The sequence below is a fragment of the Strix aluco genome, chromosome 18, assembly GCF_031877795.1.
Source record: "Strix aluco isolate bStrAlu1 chromosome 18, bStrAlu1.hap1, whole genome shotgun sequence".
In the NCBI taxonomy this organism is placed as follows: Eukaryota; Metazoa; Chordata; class Aves; order Strigiformes; family Strigidae; genus Strix; species Strix aluco.
The window spans coordinates 2,216,796-2,243,585 of record NC_133948.1 but is presented as its reverse complement, the minus strand read 5'-3'; the positions used below and the strand labels follow the sequence as shown (position 1 = coordinate 2,243,585).

General features: G+C 56.5%; 1 protein-coding gene across 5 annotated transcripts in view; it reads left to right on the top strand.

Annotated features, from left to right (window-relative positions):
* The first annotated feature begins 1,233 nt into the window (after nt 1–1,233).
* The window catches only part of RPH3A (rabphilin 3A), a 35,944-nt gene continuing 10,387 nt past the window's right edge, over nt 1,234–26,790 (top strand). The window contains exons 1-12 of one of the 5 annotated variants that reach the window (XM_074844287.1): nt 1,234–1,350; nt 10,210–10,426; nt 10,895–10,909; nt 11,702–11,845; nt 19,934–20,063; nt 20,396–20,482; nt 20,956–21,121; nt 22,104–22,145; nt 24,537–24,689; nt 26,056–26,148; nt 26,335–26,382; nt 26,456–26,695. In XM_074844287.1, coding sequence (XP_074700388.1) covers nt 10,350–10,426; nt 10,895–10,909; nt 11,702–11,845; nt 19,934–20,063; nt 20,396–20,482; nt 20,956–21,121; nt 22,104–22,145; nt 24,537–24,689; nt 26,056–26,148; nt 26,335–26,382; nt 26,456–26,695 — 1,195 coding nt within the window. In that variant the 5' untranslated portion in view covers nt 1,234–1,350; nt 10,210–10,349. Of the gene's footprint in view, nt 1,351–3,431; nt 3,618–10,209; nt 10,427–10,894; nt 10,910–11,701; nt 11,846–19,933; nt 20,064–20,395; nt 20,483–20,955; nt 21,122–22,103; nt 22,146–24,536; nt 24,690–26,055; nt 26,149–26,322; nt 26,383–26,455; nt 26,696–26,790 lie in introns of those variants that run through there. The other 4 variants (XM_074844286.1, XM_074844284.1, XM_074844285.1 and 1 more) reach the window with 4 other exon arrangements.

The window sequence follows — 26,790 nt, the reverse complement described above, 5'->3', positions numbered from 1 at the left end:
GGCCATGGCTGAGCGTTGCTCAAAACCTGTTGGTCTCCTCCTGCTCGCCAAGGAATCCCAGAGCCATGTTTCACCCCTTCGGCTTCATCTCGCAGCATCCTTTTATCAAACTTTTTAATTAACTTTCCCTCCTCAGCCGCTTGTGCCAAGGCATCAGGCCAGCCCTGATTTCCATCCCCTCCTGCCCGCAGATGATCCATCCTCCTCGCTTCACCTGGCGGGAGATGATGCAGGAGCAACTGGCAGATCTTTTGGGAAGTCATGAAAGCCTGAGGGTGTAACGGGTCCCCCCTGCAATATCGAGAGTGGGTAAAACGGAGCTGCTGGAGCTGATGAACTTGGCAGGAAAGCGTGTTGGTGAGCTGGGCTCTGTCCCAGCCCGGCTCTAGCTCGCTCCAGGCCGTGGGCCGAGCCCTCTCCCAGTGCTGCAGCAGGAGGGAGGTTGGGGATCTCTGGCCGGGGGGTGCAAGGTGGTGCCTGAGGGTGGGTTCAGGCTGCAGCCCCTCTCAGTTTATGAGGCCATGGGTACCTCAGCTCGGGGACCGGGTTCCCGCTGTGCCCTAAATCACCCGCTTTCCCAGTTCCCTGCCATGACTGGTGCTGTGGGCAGGATGGGAGCTCTCCTGGAGCTCCGGGCAGTGCTAAAGCCCCCGTAGAGCTTGGCCAGAGGCAGCATGTTCCCCACTCCTGAGTAGGGCTCAGGCTGGGGTTTAGGGTCAATCTGTGCAAGAGCTACCAGGTTGTGGGATCCCCTGTGCTGCTTAAACCCCAGTGCACGGGGCCAAAACCCCGGTGAGGGGCAGCCCAGGGGGGGTCAGGCAGCTCCCCCAGGTTTTGGCTGATGTTGAAAGAAGCGTCTGCCCCACTTCGGGCCCCCACGTGTGGGTGGGGAGGTGCTGGCGCAGGCAGCTGGGGGGGCGTCGGGCAGGGCTGGGGGACATGCCCAAAGCCCAGTTTTTCCCAGGGAGGGGGGCGGTGTGCGCCAAAACCTGCTGTGTCCCCCAAGGATGGGGAGGGAGGGGATGGGAGGCGGGGGGGGGGATGGCGAGGGGCTGGGGCAGGGCAGAGGGCGAGTGCGGCTGCCTCCAACCCCCCCGCAGCTCGCTGCGGGAGCCGAAGGCGGGTGGGGGGGGTCCCGGGGGTCCCGCCCCGCTTTGCAAAGGGGCTGCGCCCCGGGGCGGTCCCCGGCCGTGTCCCCTCCCCGCGCCGCCCCCACGCCGCTCCGCAGTGCTGCCGGTGGAGCCGTGCTGCGCCCAGCCTAGCTGAGCCCGGCCCAGCAGAGCCCAGCCCAGCGAGGGGGGGAGAGGCTGGCGGCGCCGCGGTCCCCGGCCCGGCGGGACCCCGGCCCAGGTAAGGGGGGATCGGGGGTCCCCCACGGCGCTGGAGCGAGCGGGGAGAGCGGCAGCCGCGGGGCGGGGGGGTGTCTCGCCGCTTCTCTCCCCCCGGGCTGGGTGGGGGGGGAGCGGGGTGTCCCCGCTCCGGAGGGGCAGGGGTCGGGGGATGCTCGGCTAAAGGCAAATCCCCATCACCCAGCTCGTCCGGCCGGGGGAAGTTGCAGCGTCCCGGAGCTGCGCGGGTGGGGGGTGACCCCCCCACGGCCGGAGCTGGTGCCCGGGTGGTGCGTGGGGTTGGCATCGCCCCTCGGGCACCTTCTTGCAGGGGGAGCGTTGCTCTGGTCCTTGCTTCTGGACTTTGCGGTGTGGCGGGCAACTTTGGAGCGTGTTGGGTGCTTCGGGGGTGTTTAAGCCCCTAAAATTTTTTCTTGATCCTTTTCCCGGAGTGGGAACAGGGAGAGCTGCCGTGGGAGCAGGAGCTGAGCCCCATCCCTGGGTGCCTGGCAGAGGTGGGGTGCAGGGACCGTCCTGGGCACCCTGCGAGGCTGCTCTGGGTTTTCTGCTCCCGTTTCGGCCTGCGAAAGGGCATCGCTGCCCCGCTCAGGGCTGGCTCAAGGGCTTGAGCAGGTGCCTTCTCTGCGCCTTTCCCAGGACAAAAGTGTTGAAAACGGGGTTAAAAGCTGTTTGGAGTCATAGCCTGAAACCAGCCACCTCGGAAAATAGGCTGAGACTGCTAATACTGCTGTTCCCAGGGACGGCTGGTTTCAGAGAGGGGACCTGATTGTCTTTGCTGGTGTCTTTCTATTAATTCCGGTTTCAGGTATAAACCAGAGCAGCAATTTGTCTTTGAGCAATTAACACTTCTTCATTACACTCCAAGCAAGGTGGCTGCCTGGAACGTGGCTTGGCTTTAGGCTCGGTCCATGCTACACTGCTCCTGGGATCTAAAAAGTGTGCGTGGATCAGCCTGATCCCCCCCTGCTTCCCGGGAGGCTGCAATAAAAAAAGATAACACAGGGCTTCAAAACGCGGACAGTTGGCTCCAGGGATGCAAAGATGATAACAGATGAACCATTTGCTTTAATTACTGGTATCAAAAGCCCAGGCTGCAGCTTAGCCTGAAAATAAATATTGTTAATGTTGTGGTACTGGGCTTTATTTGATAATGCATCATTCATCTGGTAGGGATTTAGGGAGCTGCTCCCTTTTGCTGGAGGGGCTGACTCAGGAGATCTGCGTTCAGCCCTTCCGTGGGGATCAACCCGGGAGACGTGGAGCTGTGGGTCTGAGCCCCACGGGGTGAATTTGGGGGTTGCTGTAGCATCCTGTGGGCGCTTTGGGCATCCCCCAGGAGGGCAGCGTTGTGGGGGGTGATGCTCGTCCGCAGCAGCCCCGCAGCCGGGCGGGCTGTGCCGTATCCAGGCGCTGCGGTGGGAGCTGTTTGCCGTCACCTGTGTGCCTGGTCTGTGGGGTGAGCTTCCAGCACAGCCCCCCCCACATCAGACCCCCCAACCCTGTTAGGAGCGACCCACCTGGGTGCAAATACCATCCCCTGCTCGGCACTGGCTCCAGCCTGCTGGTCTGCTCGCTCCTCCTTCACAGCCTTGCTTTTGCACTGCCCTGGCTCCTGAGGAGAGCCAAAAAGCATGCTGAATGTGGAAAAAGCACATTTTTTGTGTGTGGAGCACCCTTTGCAGCGAGGGTGAAACCTGGGAGCTCATTGCGGGACTCTGCTGCGCCGCCGTGGCCGCGTGGGTACGTGTGTGCTGGTGTTAAAGGGTTTTAAAAAGGGCGAGAGGAGAAAAACTGCTGAGGAAGGGTGAGGGGCCTTGGCTCTGGAGCCTCTTTTTGTGTTTAAGTTTTGAGGGACTTTCTCTGGGACCTGAAAACGCGATGGTCCTCCGTGCCTGCTGCAGGTCCCGATGGCTGTGCTGGCAGTGGTGACCGGCTCGCCAGCGCTACTGGTGGGCCCAGCCCAGTGCCCTCCTCCAGCCTGCAGACAGGTGACGATGTCACTGCAGTCATTGCCAATTAGTGATGAGAAGTAACGAATTGCTCCAGGTGGTCCCAGCTGAGCACTCATCGTCTGGGCAGGGAGGAGGGCTCTGCTCCTGGAGGTAGTGCCCCCCAAGGCCAGCCTGATTAATTCCCCCATTAAGCTGGAGACTGGGGAGTGGCTGGGGCTAACGTGATGGTTTATAAGGTGCTGGAGGATGCCCTGGCTCTATCCCTGCCTGCACCTGCATGGGTCTGAGCAGCATCACTCTCCTCCAGCTCAGGGAGGTGGGTATGGGCTCTCCGGTTTGGGCCTGATGCCTCAGTGATGGGGGGGCAGGTCTGGCTGGGTGAAACCAGATGCTTAACGAGGACGTGTGGGGAGAGAAAGGAGCTGCCTTGAGCGACGGGGGATGTTGGGAGCCCAGCATCTCCCAGGGTGGTGCAGATGCTGAGCTGGGTGGCTGCTGCTCCTCTCTGCCAGTGCCTGGGCTCCCTGTGGCTCTTGGGGAGGGTCAGGCTGCAGTGCTGGGGGGTCCCCCTGCTCTGCCCAGGCTTATGGTGGGGTGCCTGGCTCCCTGTGGCTCCTCTGCCCTAGCTGGGCACCAAGGAGGGCAGGTTTGCAGCCCTGAGCATCCTCCCCTCAGGGTCGTGGTCTGGGGATGGGGCCTGCGCCCACCCCCGGCTATCGCTCCTGTGGCACAGCGCGACGCCGTGTTCCTCACCTACCGCGGGGGCATCTCACGGGGACTGTTGCTGCCTTTGGGAAACCTCCCCTGGCAGTGAGCAGGACCTGCTGCTGCCTCCGAGCACGCTTTGCATCGCCGGGCTGGCGGGCGCTTCCCAACCTTTTCACGTCGCTCAACTTCCTTCAGCTGCCGCCGCTGTCGCGTGGGGGTCCCTGCGCCCGCATCCCAGGTGGGGCTGGTTCAGCCCGGTGGCTTCGGCCACATGCCCGGTCCCCAGCGGTGCCCGAATCGAGGGCAGCGTGCCCGCTCGATGTGCAGCGATCTGTTGCTAAGCAGCCTTCAGAGCAGCTCTGCCACGGCGAGAGGAGCGATGGCAACGCTGCCGCGGCGTTTAATTGCCCTGGGTAGGCTTGGGGTGCGCTCGGGCATCGCCTGGCCGGGGACCCCCAGCTCCAGCAGCCATGGGTAAGTCATATAAACCCAGAAGCTATCTTTTTTTTATCACCATTGTCTTTCATGCAATTAATCAACGGGAGTAAATCCTCGTGACAGCATCATAACAGTGTTCGGTTGGAGAAGGAGCTGCTGGAGGAAATGTCAACGTGCTGCTTAAATACAATTGACTGTGCGCTGCTGCTCAGCTGCCTTGGGATGGATCTGGGGAGGATGACGGGGAGCTGGGAATTAAGGGGAGGGGAAAAAAAAGGCATCTCTCAGCACCTTATGTGAGTTTAAAGGCAGCAGAGGCATTGGACAAACCAAAGGTGTTGGCATTCGGGAGGGCTCCCAGCCCTGTTGCTCTGGGCTGGGCTGTGGTGGGGATTTGGCTGGAGGGTGGCAGAGGCAGGAGCAGCCCCATGGGCTCCCGCGTGGCCAAATGCAACGTGCCAGGTCCTGTCCCTGTGTGCCGTGGGGCTGGGTGGGTGCCGTGGGGCTGGGTGGGTGCTGCGGGTGGGCTTGCGGGGGGCAGCCATGGGGTCAGGGCACCAGAGCATGGCCAGGACTTTCGTTGCTTTGTGTTTCTTGTTCACCTCTGATGTGTGGGTCGATGTCACCTGTGAACTGCAGCCATTATCTGCAGAGCCACGTTTAGCCTTAATTAACCACCTAGTGTCTGGGAAATTGCAGGGCCTCTGTTCCCTGTAAGGGTCTGGCATGGGGCCGAAGGATGCAATGGCCCCGGGTTTAGGACTCGCTGGTTCTGAGTCTTTCCCAGAAGCTGCATTTCCCAAAAGCTGAATTTCCTCACTTTGCTGCAGTGTGGTTGGAGGGCTCTCTACCTTGGGGTCTGGTCCCACCTCGCCCTGGAGCAGCATTTCTGGGTGTTTGGGGCGCGTGGGTCCCAAACGGCGGGAGCACGGGCAGGACGTGCTGCCACGGCTGTGGGTCACTCGATGCTTCACCTGGAGACGCGGGGTGACTGTCCCGCTGTCCCGTGCCCCGATGCCAGACCTGTCCGGTGGCCGCGGGTGTCTCCAGGCTGAGCAGCTTCAATTTGCTGCTTCCACGCGTTTCTGCCAGCTGAGGTCTGCCTCTCTCCTTTCTTTTTTTAAAGGAAAGTCTCGAACGTGGGCTGTTTCCTGAAGTGCGATCCATAAAGCAGCTTCCCAATTTTGCCCGAACTTTCTCAAATGATTTGCATCTGAGATGAGACAAAGCGTGGAGACTGGCTGCCCAGGGACATCAGGATTTGAGGGCGTTTCGGTGCAGGGGACCCAGCGGGGCTGAGCTGCCCTCCTGCCCCTCCATCTGATTGTTTTGCAGCATTACACAGCTGCTTTGGCAGCTTTTTTGGGGCTATTTACACCTTCCCCCCCCACCGCCCGCCGCAGGTAAATCCAGTAGTACCAAATCCTGCCTGACCGTGGAGGGGAGTGAGCACCCTGCTGTCTGCTCGGGCAGCTCTGTGTGACCCCTAATAGCCGTGCACGTATGCCATAGGGGATGCCGTGGGGTGTGCGTGGCTCCTGCACTGGGCAAACTCTTTTTTTTGGGAAAGGAAGAGCTCAGATGTTGTGAGATGCTCAGGGCAGAGGTGGACACGGGGTGTGCAATGTCTGTACCAAGGACCTGGAGTCCCCTGGGGTTTGCACAGCGTTCCTGGGTGCCAGGCGTGGAGGATCTGGCCCCAATGGACTTGTGAGGTGGTGGCGAATGTCACTGTGAGCTGGGAGAGAACTCCAGCTAAAAACGGTGTTTGGGGACGCGTGTGTGCGCTGAGCAGCGGGGAGGGACGGTTCCTGGCCACTGCATTTGCTCTTCTCACCGCTCGGCTTGGAGGGGTTCCTACTGGGTTCTTGTCACCCCAAAATACCCCTTCTCCCTGGGCGTGGGGCTGGAGAGCCCCATCAGGCTCGTACCCTATTTTTCCCTCCCCATCCCTGGCTCCACCATCCAGCCGGGGAGCGTAAATCAGCTCCCGTGCTCAGGCTGGCCGCGGAGCTGGCGTGAAAACCCCGTCAGCCTGATGGAGGATGGTGTTTGAATCTGTTTGAGTTCAAAACCTCCCGTTTGGTGATGACACGCAGAAATAATCTCTCACTTGGCATCCGAGCAGCAGTTTGGGTTATTTGTTTGGGGTCTGGCTACTGGCAGTGAATAACAAGCTGCCACCGATGCTCTGTCTGCAAGTGTGTTTCACTGAGTGAATGGACGGGCTCTAAAACCTACTCTTTCAAACCAGATTAATCACATTAGGCTTTGTCAATGCAAAAATTACCTCATCATTGGCACTGGCAGGTGGTGTAGAGCAGCAGACTTATTCAATATTTAAGAAAGCTGCATTGCAGAGCTGAGAAGGCTGGAGAAATAGGTTGCCTGTGTCAGTGTCTTTGCTGGTGGAGACGATCTCTGCAGGCACCGCCAAGTGTGAAATGTTGAGCTCACTGTAAAAACCTGATTATTGCACTGGGAGTCTTTAAAATACTGAATCTTCTGTTTTCTACCCGGCTATGTTATTTCCAGCTGGCTAAACCAGGGTGTTTGGGCAGCCCTGTAACTGTCTCTCTTTGCAGATGCCCGGGGAGGGGGGGGTGGTGGGGTGGGTGGCACCAGTGGCTTCAGGTCCTGCCCCGGGCACCAGAAGCCCCATGTCCCTCCTGGTGCCCATGGGGCAGGATGGGCTCGTGCTGTGGGGCTCGTGCCGCCTTTCCCTGCCCACCCAGGGCTGGTGGAAGGTGACGGGGACCTGCTGGCTGCTGACACTGCATCTGCCGGACTTTGGGTGCTGGCGATGGGCCCGTGAATCGGCACCTCTTGGCTCGGAGCGAGAGGTGGCTCAGGGAGAGGCAGAGTGATTCACGGAAGGCGTTCAATCCCTTTTTATTAAGGCATGATCAAATTCATGGGCCCCGTCATACAGAAGTAATGGAGCAGCGTGATTAGAGTCATGTGGCTCTTCCTTAAGGCCAGAAATTAAGACCTCGCTTCTATTCCTGGCTCTGCCCGGGACGCGCTGGCGGGAGCTGCCGCCCAGCCTCCGCCTGCGATCGGGGAATCTCGAGCAGCCGACGTCGCGTAGGGACGAGAGGGCTCCTCGCAGACCTGGGCGGGGGCAGGTCCTGGGACCCTTTGGGGACAGCCAAACCCTGGAAGGTCTTGGCATCCTCCTAGGATGGGATATTTCCATTTCATTAACTAAATGCTGCTGCATCCCATCGATCGCGACTTGGTTTGCCACATCTTTTTGCTTGTGAGCAAGGATTTGGTGGGGGGAAAAAGCCATTGTAAGCTGTTATTCCGTTCTTTACCGTGCGCTAAAAATGCAGAACCAGGCATTAGGACAAGCAAGAGTAGTTGCTGGAAGTCATGCAAAGCAGATCTTCAAAAATCTATTATTTATAAGGGGAGGGAAAGGCTTGTGTATTCCTCCAGGAGCCATCCCTGGGCTCTTCTCCATCCGCAACAAAGCGAAACACCCGCGGCCTCTCTATTATTAGCAGAAAGTTCTAGTCCAGAGCAGGAGTTTTCCTCCCCACTGGCTGAAGTGCCAGTTCTCCCTCTACCCTCTTCGCTAGGAAAAAACAGTGATTTTTTCCCCTATTTGTGGGGTTGGGGCGGCTGCTCCTGCACCGCATGACCTTGGGCAAGTCCCTTATTCACCTGCATCGCCCCAAAAATAGGTGTTGGTGGCACGGCACTGCCCTTCCCCCCAGGGCACCCCATTAAATCTATGTCCAGCCCCACGAGACCCCCCACTCCCAGCCACGGTGGGACCCTCCGGCCCCGGCAGCAATTTGCTGCTGCACTGCAGGTGGTGATGGTGGGGACTTAAATGAACAATTTGCTTGTTTAACTGACCTTGTCAATCAGAGCCTATTGGTTTGGCACAGGAATGTATGAAACCGGCAGAGCACTAATTACCCCACGTGCTTCGTTTCTTTTGGGTTTTTTTTTTTTATATATATATGTATTTTTGGAAGTTAGCAGTGAAGCAAAGGTGAGCCTCAAATCTCCGCTGACTCTTCAGAGAGTGATGGAGAAACCCCTGCAATATTGCAGAGCACAAAGTGGAGGATGGGTATTACATTTTTCCCCCTTTCTGGGATAGTTGCACATTTTTTCATGGCTCGGAGTTTGTGGTTTCAGTGGGGCAGTTTTACAAGCTCCCGTTCTCCATCTTCTCCTTGGGACAACCTCCCCGGTGCCTCTGCTGGAGTTTTGCTGAGAGCTGGAGTTACTTTGTGCCCCGCAAAGGTGCGTTTGTGGGGTTTGGGCTGAGCTCTGGTCCTGCTGGGACCCTCTGGCAGCTCTGGGATGCTGGTTGCGGTGCTGGGACCCAGCGGGATGCAGGCGGCTGAGTGGACCCTTCTGTGCTGCATCTTCCCAGGGCAGCAGATTTGGGCTCTGCAGAGGAGTTTGGGTTTTTGTGGGTTTTCTTTTTTTTCAGTTCTGCTGCAGGCAGGAGGAAGCAATTCAAATGCAGGGGCTGCGAGTAATGCAGGTGGGAGGCTGCTGCTGCCGGGGGGGTCCCAGTGGGTGCCCCATGCTGGCCCCGCTTCAGTGCTATGGGAAGGAGATGGGCAGGAGGGGAAAAACCCGCAGATGGGAAATAGTTGAGCTCACAAAAACTTCCCTCATCAACAGGGTGTCCTAATGAAGGGGTGATTTGTATCCTCCCCGGTGCCTTGCACTCTCATTAGCGCTGCAGCAATGCCAAGCCCTTCGTGGATGGATTGCTTTTGCTCTTTTATTTCCACCTTATTGACCGTAAAGGGAGGCTCGACCCGAGCTTCTCCCTTTGCAAAGTGAGATCTCGTGGGTGATGCCGTCTGTGGACCCACAAGCTGCACCCTCTGCTCTCGGGGAGCCTCCTGAGAGAGGTGCGGGTGGGACAGTGACTCATGGTGTCATCGCAGCGTCCCACAGGCCGGGCAGGGGGCTGGATCCTGCCCTGCCCTGGGCTGGGGGACACTGTGGCGTTTAAAAGCACTGCTTTTCCCCCAGAAGAGATGGTGGGCTGGATGGATCCATCCCTGTGCTGTGGGGGATGCTGGTCAGCATCAGCTTGGGCTTTGCTGTCCAGTCCCCGTCCCCATGCAGTGAACAGGGGCGGTGGGTGAGGGTTAAAACACCCCCAGAAAATGGGAATAAACTAGCACTCGGGCTCTGAATTTTGCATCAATTTGGTTTTTAATAAAAGCTGTCAGTTTTGCTGAAAGGAGAAGGGTTTGAAGAGGTCCCTTTCTTGATGAATCTGTTGGAGATGAGTAGACAGAATGTCATGTTCAGGTCCTGTTGCCACATCCTCCTTCAGTGTCTCTCCTGGTTTCATTTTGCAAGAACTTTAGTAAACAAAAATGGAAAAGGAGGAGTTTTGTTCCAGAGGGAATGTGGTTGGGGGAGGACAGCGAGGCGTGCTGGGTTTTGGGGAGAAAGTTTCCTAGTTTGTAGATTTGTCTCTAGAATGGAAGCATCCTCTTCCTTCCCAGCTCTGAAGCCTCATAATTAATGTGAGGTCGGGTATCTCATTAATTACATCCGTGCCGAGCGCAGCTGCATTGCCCTCCTGGGAGAGTGGTGGTTGTAGGCTCCTGCGTCTCATGCATGATACCAAGACAGTGACTGAAGTGACATTCCTTCCGTGTCTCTGGTTTCGCTCCTCTTAAAGCCAAAAATAAAGCCCTGCCCAGCGTGATTTTGTGTTTTTTGTTGTTTGATTGTTGTTTTTTTTTTTTTTTTTTCCCCTGCAGCCTGGCTGAAAGCACCGGGTTACCTCCATCAGCATCGCTGCTCTCTGAGAGCACAGGCAGAGGAGCACAGTGCTTGACTCCGAGTCAGTGGAGCACCAGTGTGCCCAAACCCACTCCCCGCGTCCCCTGGGCAGCCAGCGATGACCGACACGGTGGTGGGTGGCAGCTCTGACCGGTGGATGTGCCCTGGTGACAGGACCATGTCTCTCCGGGCCAGGTGAGAGGAGGGGGCCAGGGGCTGCGGGATGCTGCTGGGTGCAGGAGGGAGGAGAGTCCCTGTGGGGTGGGAGGTGATGTGGGTGCAGCCACCCCGGTTCATCCTCTGGGGATGTTGGGAATTGGGTTTGCGCCAATGGGATAGGGACATCTTGCCCTATTGCCTCCTCAACCCCCTGAGAAGCCCCGTCCATCTGTCCCAACGCCCTCCAAGCAGCCGCCGTGCAGGGTGATGCTTTATCCCGCCGCATGGCAGATCTCTGTCTCGGCTGGATGGGGGGTGGCAGCACCCCGGGTGCTGGTTTTGGGTGCCTGGATGATGCAGGGGCTGGGCAAAGCTCGTGTGTTTGGAGCTTGCTGCTTTGGAGGAGCAGTGGAGGTCCAAGGAGAGGGACTGTGCCTGGGCTGAGCTGTCCTTGTCTCTTCTCTCACCTAATCCTTGTTCCCTCTCTTTCTCTGTGCCTCCCAGCAGCGAGAAGGAGCAGTAAGTATCTCGCTTTTTTTTTGGCTTATTGCTCTTTACCTTGTGCTCTGATGGTCTTGAGAGAACAGGAAAAACCTTGCTCTGGATGCAAGAAAAAAAAGCAATTAATTTTGGGAAGCGTTGCACACGGTTTTAATGAATTTAAGGTTTAAGACCATGCAGGTCTGCTCAGCCCAGGGGAAAAAGGCCCAGGAAAGGTCTTTAGATGGGCAGAGAGATGAGGGGAGTTTGCCTTTTGCATCCCTTGTTAGGATTGATACCTGCTAATTTGCAAGGCTGAGTGTCAGATGTTACCGTGTCACCAGGTTAAAGCTGCCGGACGCCCAGGCTGTGTGAAAGGATCTTTGGAAATGATGTTAGGAGAGGAAAAACTCCCCTGTTTGATGAAATGTACCCAAAGAAACACCCGCTCCTGTGGCCATTGCCCTGTTACCGCAGCTCGTGGGCAAACCCCGTGTTACACGGCGGAGAGCAGGGTGCAAAATTAACCATCAGTTGACACTTTACATGGAAATAATGAGAATATTTTTGAAAAGGAAATTTGTTTTATCCATATGGAACAAGCGTTGCCATATGAATCTCCCCAAAAATGGAAATAAAAGCTTCCACCTGGTGGGTGGGGGCTGTTTGCAGGCTTCCTGCTAGAAGAGAGCTCGGGGGACGGGGTATCGTACCCCTTCTTCCTGGGCTCGGGGATTGGTGCCTGGCTATTGCCCACACACACGTGTGGTTGCAGACGTGTGTGCACGTGCACGATCTGTGGACGAAGCCCTGTCTCCCTTCTCCCCCCAGGCTCCCCACCGGCTGGGCAGCGCGGGGCGGCCAGCCTGACCGGCCGCGTAAGAGCGAGGAGCTGACGGACGAGGAGAAGGAAATCATCAACCGAGTCATCGCCCGGGCCGAGAAGATGGAGGAGATGGAGCAGGAGCGCATCGGGTAAGGCGGTGGCGGGATGGGACAGGAGGGACCCCCAGCCTCGCCGGTGCCCGCGGGGGAAGCGCTCGCTTGGCTGCTTTCCTGGCCAGCAGCTACTGCACTGCAGTGTTTCTCCTGAACAGGAGCCTGCGGGGGATCTTTCTGAGCTGGCGTTGGTCCTTGGCCAGGAGGAACCTGAAAGCAGGGGAGGGAGCTGCTCGGTGTGCCACTGCTGCTGTGTTCTGGACCAAGAATTTATAGTCTCATTGATTTTTCTCTTTTTTTTTTTTTTTTTTTTTCCCCATTTGGCCCAGAAGGGATCATTAATAACAACTCATTTCGTGGAGTGAAGCTGCTTGCCCAGTCCTGACCCTGAGCACCTGGGAGCGTGGGCAAAACCACGGCTCACCAAAAGGTGTTTTGTCTTGTTTTGGGAACACGGGTGGATCCATCACCCCCTCCAGCCGCGTGTCCCGGCGGTTAATCCCTCCTGCCACCCAGAAATGAGCTGTCTGTGAAGCTGAGTAGGTCTGAGCGATGCCCGGCCTCGGGGCTGGGTGCGTGTTGGGACCAGCTCCTGGGGGGGCTGGCGCTGCCCCAGCTGCACCCACAGTGGGGTACCCACAGTTGCTGGGGGCATCTCTGGTGCCGATCCACAGGGCATGGAGCAGAGGGTGAGAAGTGCCTGTGTTTGCTTTTACTGCATCTCTACCCTGCATGGGCAAAGGTGCCAGGCGAAATGATCCTAATAATTAAGTATCGACTTGCTCTGCTGGGGCTGGTTTTCCGGAGGGGATCTCCATAATCCCATTTGTGAGGCATCATCCCTTTTTTCATTACAGAGGAGCATTTTATTCTTGCTGAGTTTAAGCATCGACTGCTTTTTTTTTTTATTTTATTTTATTTTTTTTCCCCTTGCAGGGAAAATACTCAGGCCCAGGCAGGCCCAGTGCTCTCTGCTGCCTCGGAGAAGGGCAAAGCCCCTCTTGAAGCTCTGCTCAGCAAACAGGCGCGTGGCCCCGCAGGGCAGCTGCTTGGTGAAACGCTGCGAGGACCTGCCTGCACCCACAAAGCCTCACGCTGCAGCTGGAGCTTTAATCCATCACCCCAGCTGCTTAATAACCTTTAAATACTGAGCGTGCATTTGCGATGTGGTCACGGGGTGATCCAGCTGCAGCACGGAAGGGTGGCTGCAGCCCGTGGCCTCTTAAGCGGTGGATTTATTTACTCGTTTTTAGAAATGCTTTGTTGGGAGCGAGTCTGGGAACAGTTTAGGCAGGTATTGCCTTGACAGCAGCTGTTGGCGCTGCCTGGGCTCAGCGTGTGCCCCATGGATGTGCTGCTCCCCTGGGCTGGGGGGGGCTCCCCGGCTGGCATTGCCTCACGTTGCAATGTGCAATGCTCTCCTCTCCCGGCTTTCTGGCAGAAACCAGGTGAAAGTAGCTATGAATGGTGGTGATTCATTCCCCAAAAGTGCTTACAAAGAGCATTTTCCCAGCTTTGCCCGTTTGCAGCCCAGTAAGAATGACTCTCAAACGTGATGCTCTCTGGGTTATGCTTGAATCAACTTTAGCAGTGGGGGAGAGCGATTTTTTTTTTTTAATTTTTTTTTTTTTTTTTTTGCATCATGCATTCCTGCAGCTGTTTGCAAACCTGCAGAAACTCTCCCTTTTACCTTCGTTAGTCGAGTTGGAGGAGGTTTTCTCATCCTCATTCATGAAAAAGCCAGGCGGAGGACTTCGTGCCGTACTCAGAGTAGAGCAGGGGAAGGCTGGCGGATGTGCAGTCGCAGCTGATTTGCCTCCTGCGTGTAGGCGTAGCAGGAGCCTTGCCAGCTCCTTTGTGTTTGTTGGCTTGCACAACAAGAGCTGTAGGATGTGCAGCTACAGAAATATGGGACAGTGTCTATATCAGTCTCGTACAGAATCACCCGTTCAGGAGCTGCTCGGATGTTATCCAGAATAGCTCCTTATATTACAAAATAATCCGGGTTTGCCAGGCTGGCCTCTGGCAGGGATGCAGCGGTTGTGACAGTGTCCCTCGGTTGCACAAGCTGCTTTTGGGAGATACCCCTGGAAAGCGTGATTTTCAGCGATTTTTTTCTGGGAGTTTCTATTCCTGTCAGGGGAAAAAAAGGAACATCCATTAAAAACCTGGGTTTGGTTAATATAAGGAATAGCTTACTTGAACGTGCCTTCCAAAGGGGGAACATGCGGTAAATATTTGGTCTTAATAAGTGGATGTGTTTGAGGGGTTGCATTTGAGCTTTATGTATAATATTTGAGCAATCATGAAGTCTACAGCTGGGTGCTGGCTGCAAATGAACCTCCTCATGCCTTGAAGTCCTTCCTGATTTAGTGCCATCCATCTCCTCCATCTCCTGCCCTCTCGTGTCCCCTCTCCCGCATCCACCGTCCCACGAGCCCCTTACCTCAGCCGGGAGGGTGGGAACAAATCAATGCTGCTTGCTGAGATGTTTGTGGAATTGGACTTTGTGTCAAACCCAGCTCAAATTAATCTAGCAAAAGAGTATTTTTAGCACCAGGGGTGGATGGAGGCCTGTGGGATACGTGATCTGGATGCTGATAAGGATTGTAGGACAGGGGCACTTTGGTGTGTGGGGGTTTTTTTCGGCTGGGTCGTTGTCTCGTAGCATAGAGAAGGATAACAGGAGCTGAAATGATCTTAAACAGTGATACAGTGAGAGCGCATTGAGTGTGAGTTGATGAAGGACTTTACAACTGCCTGGGGGTTGGGATAATCTTTTTGGGCCAGTTTAGAGGCACAGGGGCTGAAAGCTGGAGGGCAAAGCAGATCTGTGGCAGGGATGGATCTATTCTCATCCCTTCTCCCTCCCTTCATGGCCTGGGCTGGTGCTCGGGGGGTCCCTGGGGCAGCTCTGTGTGGTGGTGGTGCTCCAGCTGCAGCCTGTGAGGAGCCTGTACCTCCTTGCTGATGTGGGAGCACCTGCAGGCACTAATTGGCTCTGTTATGCACCTATAATTGGGTGCCATCAATAACCCACCAAGTCTGCTCCGCTGCCTAATGAGGTCCATCGTGCTTTCGGCATCGAAGGAAATATCTTAAACCATCCAAAGTTAGAAATCGCTGTTTCTGGAGAGCGCCTGTGGCACAGAGGCTGGTTCTCCCAGGGGTGACATGACACATGGCTCCTGGATCCGGCCATGCCCCTGCCTGGGAGCAGCTATTCCCTTCCCTCCAGTCCCCTCTGAAAGGGCGATGGTTTGACTGTCTCCCCGAGGGTCTCAGCCTCTCACCTTTCCCCCGAGAGGACCAGCTATCAAGCAGGATTGCATTTTAATTTGGCTGCTTATTGCTGGGATGACACGTGCATAATGCTGGAGCAGATGGCTGAAGTCACAGGGGATTAAGTCATTAACTGTGGTGGCCAGCAGCAGAGATGCTCTCTGGGGGCCACAGTCTCATATTTTCTTCCTCGTGTTCAGACAACACAAAAATAAAAATAGGGGCTGGGAAGGGCAGGGTAGTTGCTGGAGGCAGACAGAAATGTCTCCTGAGATGCCAGCTTCTAGAAGAGATGAGGTTAATTCATGGCCAGAAGACAGCTCACAGGCTTCTTGAATTTTTGTGGGGTTTTGGTTTTTACTAAAAAAAAAAAAACACCCTGCTCTCTTATTTCTGAGTCTGGGATGAACCTGCAAAATTACAGCCCTCCTGTAACGCATCACAGGAGGCAGCAAGCACCTGGAGTGATGCACTAGCACGAAGCGGGACACTGTGAAATGCAAGAACCCCCCGAGCCTCCCTGGGCACCTTCCTGCCAGAGTGAGGGCTCATGAGCTCTGAAAGTCGACCTGTGAACGCTCAAACGATGCTTTACCTTTAGTTACCTGTGCACTTGTCAGGGAAGAAAATTGCTTCTAATTTTTCACCCTGATTTTAATTATGTTTTCTTTAATCTGTAGCTTGGCTTCTTTTCTTGTCTCTTTTATACCATTAAAATTAGCCTTAATTTAATATTCAGCCCTTTAAGGCACATGATTTCCCCATGGAGGCAAGTCAGTGCTTAATTCTGGAGGCACTTTGTGACCTCCTTTGTGTTGAATTTCTTTTTGCCACCTAAGTGGTGGCTGTGTCCGTTCCCGCATGGGGCTGGGGGGCACCTGGCTCACGGTGCCCTGGATCAGGTCCTTCCTCACAGGTCAGGTCCTTCTCCTGCCCCCGTGCAGCAATTTGTCATCTGCTGCATTAAACGTCCTCCCTGATGTGATTTAGAACCCATTAGGCACATCTTTAGCCATTCGTTTCTGCAGAGTGGAAATGAATATTTAAACACAACACACTCTTGCGTGCCTGCCCCGCTGTTAAGTCTTGTTTCCCGAGATCATCAACACTTAACGCCAGCGACTCTCCGTCCCTCTCTGGATCGCTCCGCTCCTAGAGCAGGAGCAAATGCTGACGCCGGAGCACGGCGAGTTTCTATCCTATCCCAGATTCAGCCCAGCCCGGGATGGTCCCTCAGCCCGGCGAGCAGTCTTTGCTGCATCCCTGGGGGACCCTCTGCCTGCCCGAAGCCACGGGGGATGTTTGTGGGGCTTCCTGCGAACACGAGCTCTTCCCCTGCCCACGCCGGGGCTCCTGGGTGCGGGCAGGAGGCGGCAGGGGAGGTCTCCCACCACCCCTCGCTGCCCTGGGGCTGCTCGCCTTTCTCTTCCAAACCATATTTATGGGGCCAGGCAGGTATTACATTATCAGGGGACTGGTTTATTGCTGTTATCTCAGGTGCATGTTAAGCATTTCAGATACAGCATATCGCCTGGTTCTCATATCTCGCTCCCATCAGTGACTAATACGTATTTCTTTGGCAGATGACGGATGCTCTCCCTCTCCGCAGGGCTGTCTCCAGGAGCGGCGATGCTGCTGGGTGCTGGGCTTAGCCAGCTCCCTGCCACCGGCCTCAATTACTCCTCTCTTGGGTTTTTTTTCCCCCCTATTTTAACAATCTGAAGCATATTTCCCGCTCGTTGAAGTTAGTCTTGCAGAGGCCAGAGGGATGGGCATAATGGTAAGGAAGATGTTGCTGTAGTCCTAGAGACATGCAAGGGAGAGTGATGGATTGCATGGCTACTTTATGTGCAGTAAAAATGAGAAACAAATGATGTCTAGGGGAGAGAGAAGCTTTTGGGAAGGCAGAAAACTTGTTCCTGGCTGCTACCTGGGAAGAGCAGGGCATCCCTCCGGTTATCAGTGGGAGAACAGCGCGTGCGTGGGGCTCTGGCCCACGTGTAGGGTGGTGCTGGATGGAATTGAAGAGAAACTTGGGCTTTTCGCTCCTTGTTATCAACTTAATCAGGAGCTTCCCAGCCCATGGGTCTCGGTGCGATACCCCCTTTCCCAGGTCCTGCCCTCTTTCTGCCAGGTTCATGCCAGGACTTAAATTTTAACTTTTTATACAGTCCTCTCACAGCAGCGTTTGATTCAGAAAAGCAGCCCAATTTCCCTGGCTTGAATGGATGTTGTAATTAGGCAAATGTGTTTTGTTTGAAACTGGTGCCACAGGTGTGTACTGACTGCTGAAGCTCTTCCACTGGTTTAAAAAAAAAAAACCTCTTAAGAAGCCGCTTCTGGTAAATGACAGACTGGGAAAGATTTTGCAGCTAAATAATGAATCTTTTGAAATGCAAAGGCTTTTTTTTTTTTTTTCTCCTTTGATTGTGCCATTTGTTCTAGTTTCTATAATAAGTTTGTTTGGGCTTGCAGATTTCAAACTGGAAGCTGCTTCTCTTGGAGCAGAGCTCTTGCAGCACAGTGGGGGGAAACTGCAGAAGATACAGGGCTTGTACACGTCCTCTGCTATGAAAATAAAGGTTTTGCCCCCAAAATATTTCCCCTGTTGAGGTGGGAGCAATGTTCTGCGGCAGAAGCTGGATGTTGTTGGTTATTTGCTGTTGGGGGCTCTTCGTGGGGACCCTTCATTGCATGTGGTGGGACGTGGGCTGGGAACAACCATGGTGTGATTCATTTCATTTAAATAAGAAATGTTTGGGGAACAGCCAGTTTCCAGGTTTTAATTGGCACGCTGCTCGTTGCTGGCTGGGCGTTTATGGGATGATGCAGCTCTCTTGAAATCACTGGGCCCTCCGTGATTGCAGCAGGGTGTATCGGCCACGCAGCGTGGGAAGGCACCAAGGGCGGATGGTGGTTCCAGCAGCTGATTTATTCCGTAGGAAGAAGTCACCTGTGGATCATCTGCAAAGCAGTAAGAGATGCTGAAGGGCAGGGAGAGACAGCCACATCTCTCAGGAATAATGCCGGAGCAGGGAGTTAGGCTAGCAGATAGCTTCCCTGGTAAGAGCGAAGCAGAAAGTCATCGGAGCACCTTGCTGCGGTCTGCCGATGTTATTTTTCAGCAAAAGGGTGAGAACCAGAATTGCTCTATTTAGAAAGCCCGTGGTCATGTCACCGCCGACGCTTCAGGCAATGAAGAGTGAAGGAACTCGTAAGCTCACCCATCTGCTGTCTGGTGACACTGTAGCTGTAAAAATAGCGATTTTTCCCGGCTGCTGACTCCGTCTGTCCCCTCTGGCTGCCCGGCCCAGCTTTCCTGTCCCCTCGCTGGAGATGGGCTGCAGGTTCATTAATAACTGTCAGGAGGCACCTCCGCATCAGCAGCCCTCGAGCCTGGGCGGCTCAGCCCCGGCGTGGGGAGGAGTGGGACGTTCTCCAGTGGGTTTTAGCCGGGAAATTCTCCAGTGGGTTTTAGCCCGGCCGATGTCTTCCACCTAAAGGAGATGTTGTAATAACGCGGCGTTGGTTGGATAATGCATGCTGAGTCACGGAGCCACGTCCCTGCTTTGGGCTTGACTCAGTGGCTGATGAAGTGCTTCGAGATGCTCCCGTTGACTGCAGCGAGTTTCCGATGGGGCATTTTATGAACTGTAACAGGTTGCATGTTCCACGATGGTTTATTTTCCCCCACTTGCTGCTGTTCCTTTACCAAGCACCCATGTACAATAACACCGCTGCATTTCCAGGGGATGCCGGCCGTCCTTCGAGCGGCTGAAGACCAACCGCAGAGGCACCCTGTGCAGAGGGGAGCTCTCATATTGTCAATGAGCAATTCAGAGGTGCTGGCAGCCGAGCTGCCATAAATCCGAAGCTGTCGTCAGACATGTGGGAAAATGTCTTTTAAATGTCGGGTGTGTTTTATGGCACACCGGGTTAGCGGCTTTGTCAGATTTGGGTCAGGCTGCCACGGGAGCGGATGGCAGCCCCGCGGCGAGGGGGGCTGCTGTTCTCGCCGGTGGGCTTGGGTCTCCTCCCTTTCTTCATTCCCTCTCCTTCCTCGCTGAATGGCATAAATAATGCATCCTTTTTCCCTTTAGTGCTATTTTTAGGGCCAAGATTCTGGGTTAACTGAGCGTACAACTCACCGCCAGCTCTTGGGTGCTCGGCAGGCAGCTCGCCCCTGCTCCTGCTTTGCAAACTGCTTTTGCCAGTGCTGGTGTTTTTGAGAAGTTGCTTAACTGTTTAGGTTTTTTACCTTTGCAGTAAACAGATGTGTTTTTATAGCCTGTTCTCCAGCGGGCTTTTTGCATTTTACTCAAAGGGCTAAGAATTTCCATAAAGTAAATTATATGCCAATTTTTTCTTAGAAAATGAGACAACTAATTATTCATTCAGTCCTCCCACCAGAGCTCTTCGAAGATCTCCTCTCGCTGCTCTTCTGTGGGCAGTTGCTGGGACTGGGGGGAAAGGTTTTGGGGGAAAAAAATGCTTCAGTGACACCAAACCGCTTTGTGCAAAGCTGCTGACTTGGATTGATTTTATGCACGTGTGTGTATGTGGGAGCTGGGGCTGGTATCTGCTCTCTGGCAGTGTCAGTGGAAGTTAATAGTCATGTGATATAAAGCTATGGGGGAATATAATACTCCGACACATCACCTGGGATGTGTCTTTTCCCCTGGTTGCATTCCCATAGCGGGAGGAGGAGAGGCTCTGCTGGAAGCCGCACCAGGAAAAGGAGCGGCTGGACCAAAGGCAGCAGCTGCCTCTTGGGAGCGGGACCCCCACATCCCGGCGACACGATGCTTTTCCTGAGAGCCCCTGTTGTCCCCTTTCTGCCAGGCGACTCATGACCCGGCTGGAGGACATGCGCCGGAGCGTGCTGGGGGACGGGGTGAACCGCTGCATCCTCTGCGGGGAGCAGCTGGGGCCGCGGGGCTCCGCCTGCGTCGTCTGCGAGGACTGTAAGAAGGTGAGGCATCTCCCCGCGCCCCGTTGCCGGGGGCAGCCCCCCTCGCACCCACACAGCCTCCCCATGCAAAAATGGGCACCACGATCTTTCGGCACGTGTTTTGATCGCCCGGCATCCCTCTGCACGTGGCATGAGGGCACATCCCTGGGGGTTTCTGTAATTGCCGATGTTTGTGTCGGGAGAGCTTTCGTTAACCAGCTCTCGTTAACCTCACGCTCCCGAGGGGTGATGCTGGTGCGGTGGGACCTTTCGGTGGCCCTGGTGTCCCCGCTGCCACCTGGTGCTTTATTATCACAGCATCATCTGTGATTTCATCTGTATTTTCTCTGCAGAACGTCTGCACCAAGTGTGGGGTGGAGACCACCAACAGCCGGCCCCACGCCATCTGGCTCTGCAAGATCTGCAGCGAGCAGCGGGAGGTGAGCCGGGTAACCCCGGGGGTTTGCACCAGGGTGGGGATGCGGTCCCTGCCCTTGGGCTCACCCTGTGCACTGTCCCCACCCCAGACCTCAGATGGGACCAGTTCCAGACTGGGGGGTGCTCCCATCTGTCCCCCAGCACCACTAAACCTTCCCCAGCTACTTAAGTCTAGTTCTTACTGGATGATCCTGTTTTCTACGTAAAATACCTTTGTTTGTTTGTTTGTTTTCTTGAAAACAAAATCTTGAGGTTGAAGAGGCTGTTGTGGCCAGAGATCAGTTCCCTGCCACCCACAGCGTGCCGATTGAAGAGTTAATTAATTAGCAGGACAGGCTGTGGGGTAGTGGGGTGCATGTCCTCCATGTTGTCTGCTGGAGGAGGACCCTGGTGATGCAGGGGGGTGAAGACTGCCAGGTCTGCACCCAGCATCCCCGTGAGACATGGGTGCCACCCCGCTGCCTGCACCCCCCAGGTGTGGAAGCGCTCTGGTGCCTGGTTCTTCAAGGGTTTGCCCAAGCAAGTGCTGCCTCAGCCGATGCCTGTCAGCAAGAACAAGGGACCCCAACCTCCGAGCGAGCCCGGCCCATCAGAGCTGCCCACCCAGGACCCGAAACTCCCCTCCCGTGCGCCCACCCGAGGTAGGTGGTAGCAGGTGCTGATCCCCTCCCTCACTGCGAGGGGCAGGGGTCCTGCCAGCGAGGTGGTGGGTCTCCTCCCCATCGTTTGCAAGGGCGAGCCCTAGTGAAAAGCAGCCAGAGCAGTCGTGGACCTGCTGCTTGTTTTGTTAAGGGTGCAGAAATCACCCCGCTGCCCTCCCTGCCTGCAGAGGCTTTCTCTGAGCTGTCCTAGTCAGGATGGCTGAATTTGCAGGGACATCCTCAAGCCAAGCAGCCCTGGGTGGTGGGGATTGAGGCCGCACCTCGATGACTGGGTTCAGTTTTGGGCCCCTCACTCCAAAAAGGCCGTTGAATGACTCGAGCGTGTCCAGAGAAGGGCAACGGAGCTGGTGCAGGGTCTGGAGCACAGGTCTGATGGGGAGCGGCTGAGGGAACTGGGGGGGTTTAGTCTGGAGAAGAGGAGGCTGAGGGGAGACCTCATGGCCCTCTCCAACTCCCTGAAAGGAGGGTGCAGAGAGGGGGGATGAGTCTCTTGACCCAAGGAACAAGCGCCAGGCCAAGAGGGAATGGCCTCAAGCTGCGCCAGGGCAGGGTCAGACTGGCTCTTAGGAAGGATTTCTTTGCAGAAGGGGTTGTTGGGCGTTGGAATGGGCTGCCCAGGGCAGGGGGGGAGTCCCCATCCCTGGAGGGGTTGAAGAGTCGGGTTGATCCAGCGCTGAGGGATCTGGTGGAGTTGGGAACGGTCAGGGTGAGGTTCATTGTTGGGCTGGAGGAGCTTCAAGGCCTTTTCCAACTGAGATGATTCTGTGATTTTTGTGATCTGGGATGCCTGGCCAGGGGTTCGGGCAGAGCCTGAGTGTGAACATGGTGATGCAGAAAGACTAGAAAAATTAAGACTACAAAAAGGAAACGTGGGGAAAGAGTAGCAGCAGGTCCCGGGTTGGTGGTGGCGGGGTGGATGGGCTGCAGCTTCACTGCTTCTCGCTCTGTTTGTGCCCCCAAGGCCAGGCGGACGCTAGGCCCCCGGCCGAGCAGGACTCCGATGGTAAGCACCGGCGTCCGCACCCTCCCCTGTGCCGCTGCCTCGGTGCTGCCTGTGCTGAGCCCCCTCCCTCCCTCCCTGCTCTCCTGGCGGTGTTTTCCCGCAGGGTTTCCCACGGGAGGCTGCAGCGGCAGGACCTCTCCTTGCTGCTGCCACCCACCGCGCAGGGACCGAGTTATTCTGGGGCTTCCCCACCTACTGCACACGCCTGGGCTGAAGCGCTGCGATTGAAAGTGCTGAGCAGAATTGCCTCCGTAGGTGGTGTTTCCTGCTGCTGATTGGCAGGTGTTTTTCTCTGGTTATTTAATGGCAGTCCTTAGAAAACCTCCTGTGGAAACTTTAGGAAGCTTGCGGGGGGCTTGTGCATGTCTGCGAGGGATGGAGCAGCCGAGCCGCTCTGTGCTGGCCACATCAGGTGTCCCCCACGTGCCCAGGCTTGGGCTGTGTGTGGGTACCAGAGCAAAATGAGGATGAAACAGTCTTTTTTATGCTTATACCTTGCCCCCTCCAGCACTCACAGCCCCCTGAGGCTCTGCCTTGTGTTTAACAGTGACGCCGGCCGAGGGGGCTGCGTTACACCACAGCAATTTGGTGCCTCCTGCTTACAGGAGCGAAGCCATGTTCCTCACGAGGGCTCCCCAATTTCTAACCTCATATATATATGCCCTGTGCTGCTCTGGACCCACATCCCCTGGATTCTGCTGCTGGCGCTGCTGGAAGCCAGGGTCTGGGCTTCTGAACCAGCTGCACTGCTGGGACTTAATTTGGAATAATAGCCCCCATTTTCAGAGTTCAGCATCAAAGCGCCAGGGTGATGAGATGACCTGACCCCCCACCCCTCCCTCTGGCATCTGCTGCTCCCAGCCGGGCAATGATCAGGCAGGGAGCAGCCCAGTGTCTGCAAACCCTCCTCTTCCTCTCCCCTTCCTCAGCTGCGTGGAGGAGGTGGCAGGGGCCTGAGGACACAACCCCCCCGGAGCAGTCTCTTCCATCCCGCCCTTCCTTTAGCCCAAGGCCTGTTGTGACAGCGATAGCCCAGCTGGCTGTGGGTGTGCAGGAGGTTTTAACAGCTGGTTTTAACTGCTTGGAGCTGCGGGCAGGGCTGAGGGCAGGCAGCATCTCAGCGGGCAGCATGGGTGCCACAGCCTTGTGCCCAGCCATGCTCCCTCCACTCTGTAGCACCTCTTGCAATGGAGATGCATCCTGCACATCTGGGTGGTGGTGTGGGGTGAGCTTGGGGCTGGGGTACCCATGGAGGGGGGACCCGGGCTCAGCCACAGCCCATACTCCAGCTCCCAGCTCTGGTGAGGGGGCTCGGGCTGAGCCTTGGCAAGGCTGTGCCCAGCCCGGTTGTGCTGAGTGATGATCTTCATCTTCCCACGCAGCAGCAGTTGGGGAAACCACTTAATTAAGACTATTTAATCGTGATGGTAGCTGGTGCCGTTAAGCTTCCCGGCCCCACAACAGGCTGCTTTTATTAAGCCACCGGCTCGCCTGCCAGTTGGGGAGGGTTTGTCAGGCTCCACGGCTCCCTCCCGGTGATCATCATGCTCACGACATGCCCATGATTTTCCTAAAGCTCCCTTGGAAAATTATTTATTGCATTGCTATTTCTGCACCATGGGGCTCCTGGTTGGGGATGCTCGTTTCCCCTCCTCCATCCTCTCCAGCATCGTGGCACTTTTATCCCCCCCTCCTATCCCCCACCTGCAATCTGTTGCATTTCGCTTTCTCCTTGTGCCCGGTGACCCTGAGAGCCCAGCCAAGGATAAACATCCCATTTATGTCACAGCAAAGATTTATACCTGGCGCCTCCGGCACAAGCCAGGTGAGCACCGAGACCTTTTCCATCACATCTGTGGGTTGCAATTTATCACCACGAAGAGGTCTTGGCACCCCGGTGCGTGCGGCTGGGAGTTATCCACTGGGACGGCCGCTGCTGGGTGGATGGAAGCGAGAGGCAAAGGCAGCTGTCACCGTTGTCTCGCTAATAAATGGAAGATGATCAGGAAAAAGAAAATATGATCCCCCTGTCCCAGGGACCATGGAGCTGGATTGTCATTAGGGGTTTGATGGGTGCTGAGGACCATTGATGGATGCCTCTGGCCTTGTTTTCCCATGGGGGTCTCGTATCTCCTGTTGTCCCTGTGGTTTGCCGTGTCCTTTGGAGTGTCCTTTGGGCTTTCCCAACCACGGATGCTGGATGGCCGCAGTCCCCAGTGCTCTGGGATTGATGCTGCAGCAGCCGTACCCATCCTCCTCTTCCTCCTCCTCCTCCTCCTGCTCATGCCCAGGCTGGGCATCACCCAAGCGGCTCCTCTCCGAGCCAGTTTTGGGGATGGAGGGGTGGTGGGGGTGCGAGCCTCACCGCTGCCTTTATCCCTCTCCCCGCAGGCAGTGACGTGACGGCGGCTGCCCAGGGGAGCTCCGCGGTGCCCGGCCGCAGGCTGGCCGAGGGCAGGCCGGGCCCGTGCGGCAGCGAGCACGCTGGCGGGGACGCCGACAGCCGCGACTACGCTGCCGAGAGCGGGGTCAGCAGGAGCCCTGGTGAGAGCTACGCTTCTGCACGCTTCTGCGTGCTTGGAGGGAGAGGGCTGGGGGGCACGAAGCCAGGAGCTGTACAGGGGTTGTCTGCGCTCCATGTGATGCTGAGGGATTTCGCATCGCAGAGCGCCCGTGTCTGATGTTTTACACTGCTCCGTGGGGTTTGCTGATGGGGAGGTCCGGGGGTGTTGGGAGGCGTGGAGGCAGATCCCCGTTCCTTCTCCAGCGTGCAGGGAGGAGAGGCAGGATCCTGCTGTGCTTCTCCCTGCAAAGGGGCATCTCCTGGCCGGTGGAAGGACATGAATTTGAGAAGCCCCATGCGCAATGCGAGACCTGTAAGTGAAGAGAGAAGTGGGCTCAGCGCTTACCAGGCGAATTTTAAGCAGAGATGAAATGCAACCAAGTTGGGATCCTGAGTAGAAGCATTTTTCATGCTGCTGTGCCCCCACCTCACTGCCAGGGCAGGCACGTGCCCCGCAGGGTGTTCCCAAAGGAGCCGGCATGGGCCAGCCCTGCCTGTGGGAGCCCGTGCTTTGCTGGCGGGGGCCTGGCTGGGGTTGTCATTTCTTGTTTCATGAAAATTTGATGTGCTCCAAGCTATTGTAAATGCCTGTGATAGGAATGGATGGCTGACAGCGTTCGGCGGGGCCCAGATCCTCCCCAGGTGCCTCCGGAAGGGGAAAGACACTTGCAGAGACCACTTTCATCTAGGAGCTGAGCTTGCAAATTTAATTGGTGAAGCTAAAAATGGCTGGAAAATGTCCAAATCCTCTTTAATTCCTTGGGGAAGAAAGGAATATTCAATGGCAGGATAGTTGGGTAATAGCTGGAGAGGGATGTTCAGGGCTGCCTGGGGGGAGCCAGTGTTTTAATTCATGTTTGGGTGGGTAACCCTTGTGCACCCGTGCCCCACTGGTACCCCGGGACGTGAGTGCACCCCAGGGGTGGTCCTGGGGCATTGCTGCTGGTCGGGCGTGCAGGGAGATGTGAGGGTGTGACAGGCATCACAGCGATGCTCATGGGTTTGTTCCCCTTCCAGCTCAGACCGGCGCCTGGTCACAACCATGTCCATCCTCCTTGTTCCACCTCTCCTGTATCTCCCTCTTTTTGCGGGCTGATCAGTGCGGCACGAGGTCCCCTGGTGAAACGTTCCCTGCTCCAGCCTGCGCTGCACCCGCTCCCCGCAGCGCTGACCCCAAAAGCGTGTGGGGCTGAGCCGTTATCTCGGCCACCTCCATCCATCAGCCAAACCTCTCACCTCTCTGCTGCCTCCAGCTGCCTCTCCCTGGCCGATTCTGGCTGTACCCCCCCTCCTCTGGGACCCCCTGGGGTCCGAAACCCCATTCCTGATCCTCCCCTCTCTTTGCAGGCGTGAAGAGGACCAACTCCCTGCAAGCCCCACGGCCACCCCCACCAGCCACTGCCGGCCCCAGTCCTGGTCCCAGTCCAGCAGCACCCCCAGGTAGGACATGAGGGGGATGTAACCAGGGTGCTCAGTCCCTGGGGGGGAAAACCCCAATGCCCTGCCATGGGTGGGGACCCCCCCCCTGCTCGGGCCAGTGCCAGTGCTAGGGTGGGGGAGGGATGGAGGGCATCACCCAGACAAATGCCCCGGTAATGCTGCGTCTGTCCCCAGTGCCACCAGCAGCGGGGAGACTGGGTCCTGGGGCGGCCAGCTGGTTCCCGGAAAGACAAGGTAAAACGTGGCTGCCTGCGAGGGGCTGGGGGGCAGAATGCACTGGGGGGGGCTAACGGGGTCCCTCCCACAGCGAGCCCACCGCTGGGACCCCCAGAGCTGGCCCGTGCCGCTGCCAGGGAGGAGCGAGGAGGGGGCTACACCGTGCCCCCTGCCAGAGAGGAGAGGCCAGCCCGGCAGCCCCCCACCTTCCCACAGCCCCCCGCCTTCTCACAGCCCCCCGCCATCCCGCCGGCGCCTGCTGCCCCGCTGCGGCAGCCACCCCAGGAGGAAGAGGAGGAGGACGCCAACAGCTACGACTCTGATGAAGGCAGTATGTACCCGGGGCGCCCAGCCAGAGGGGAGGGAGCGGTTTCTTTGGGAAATCTGGGATTTTGAGGAGGTAGTTGCTGCGGGACTGTGACTTGA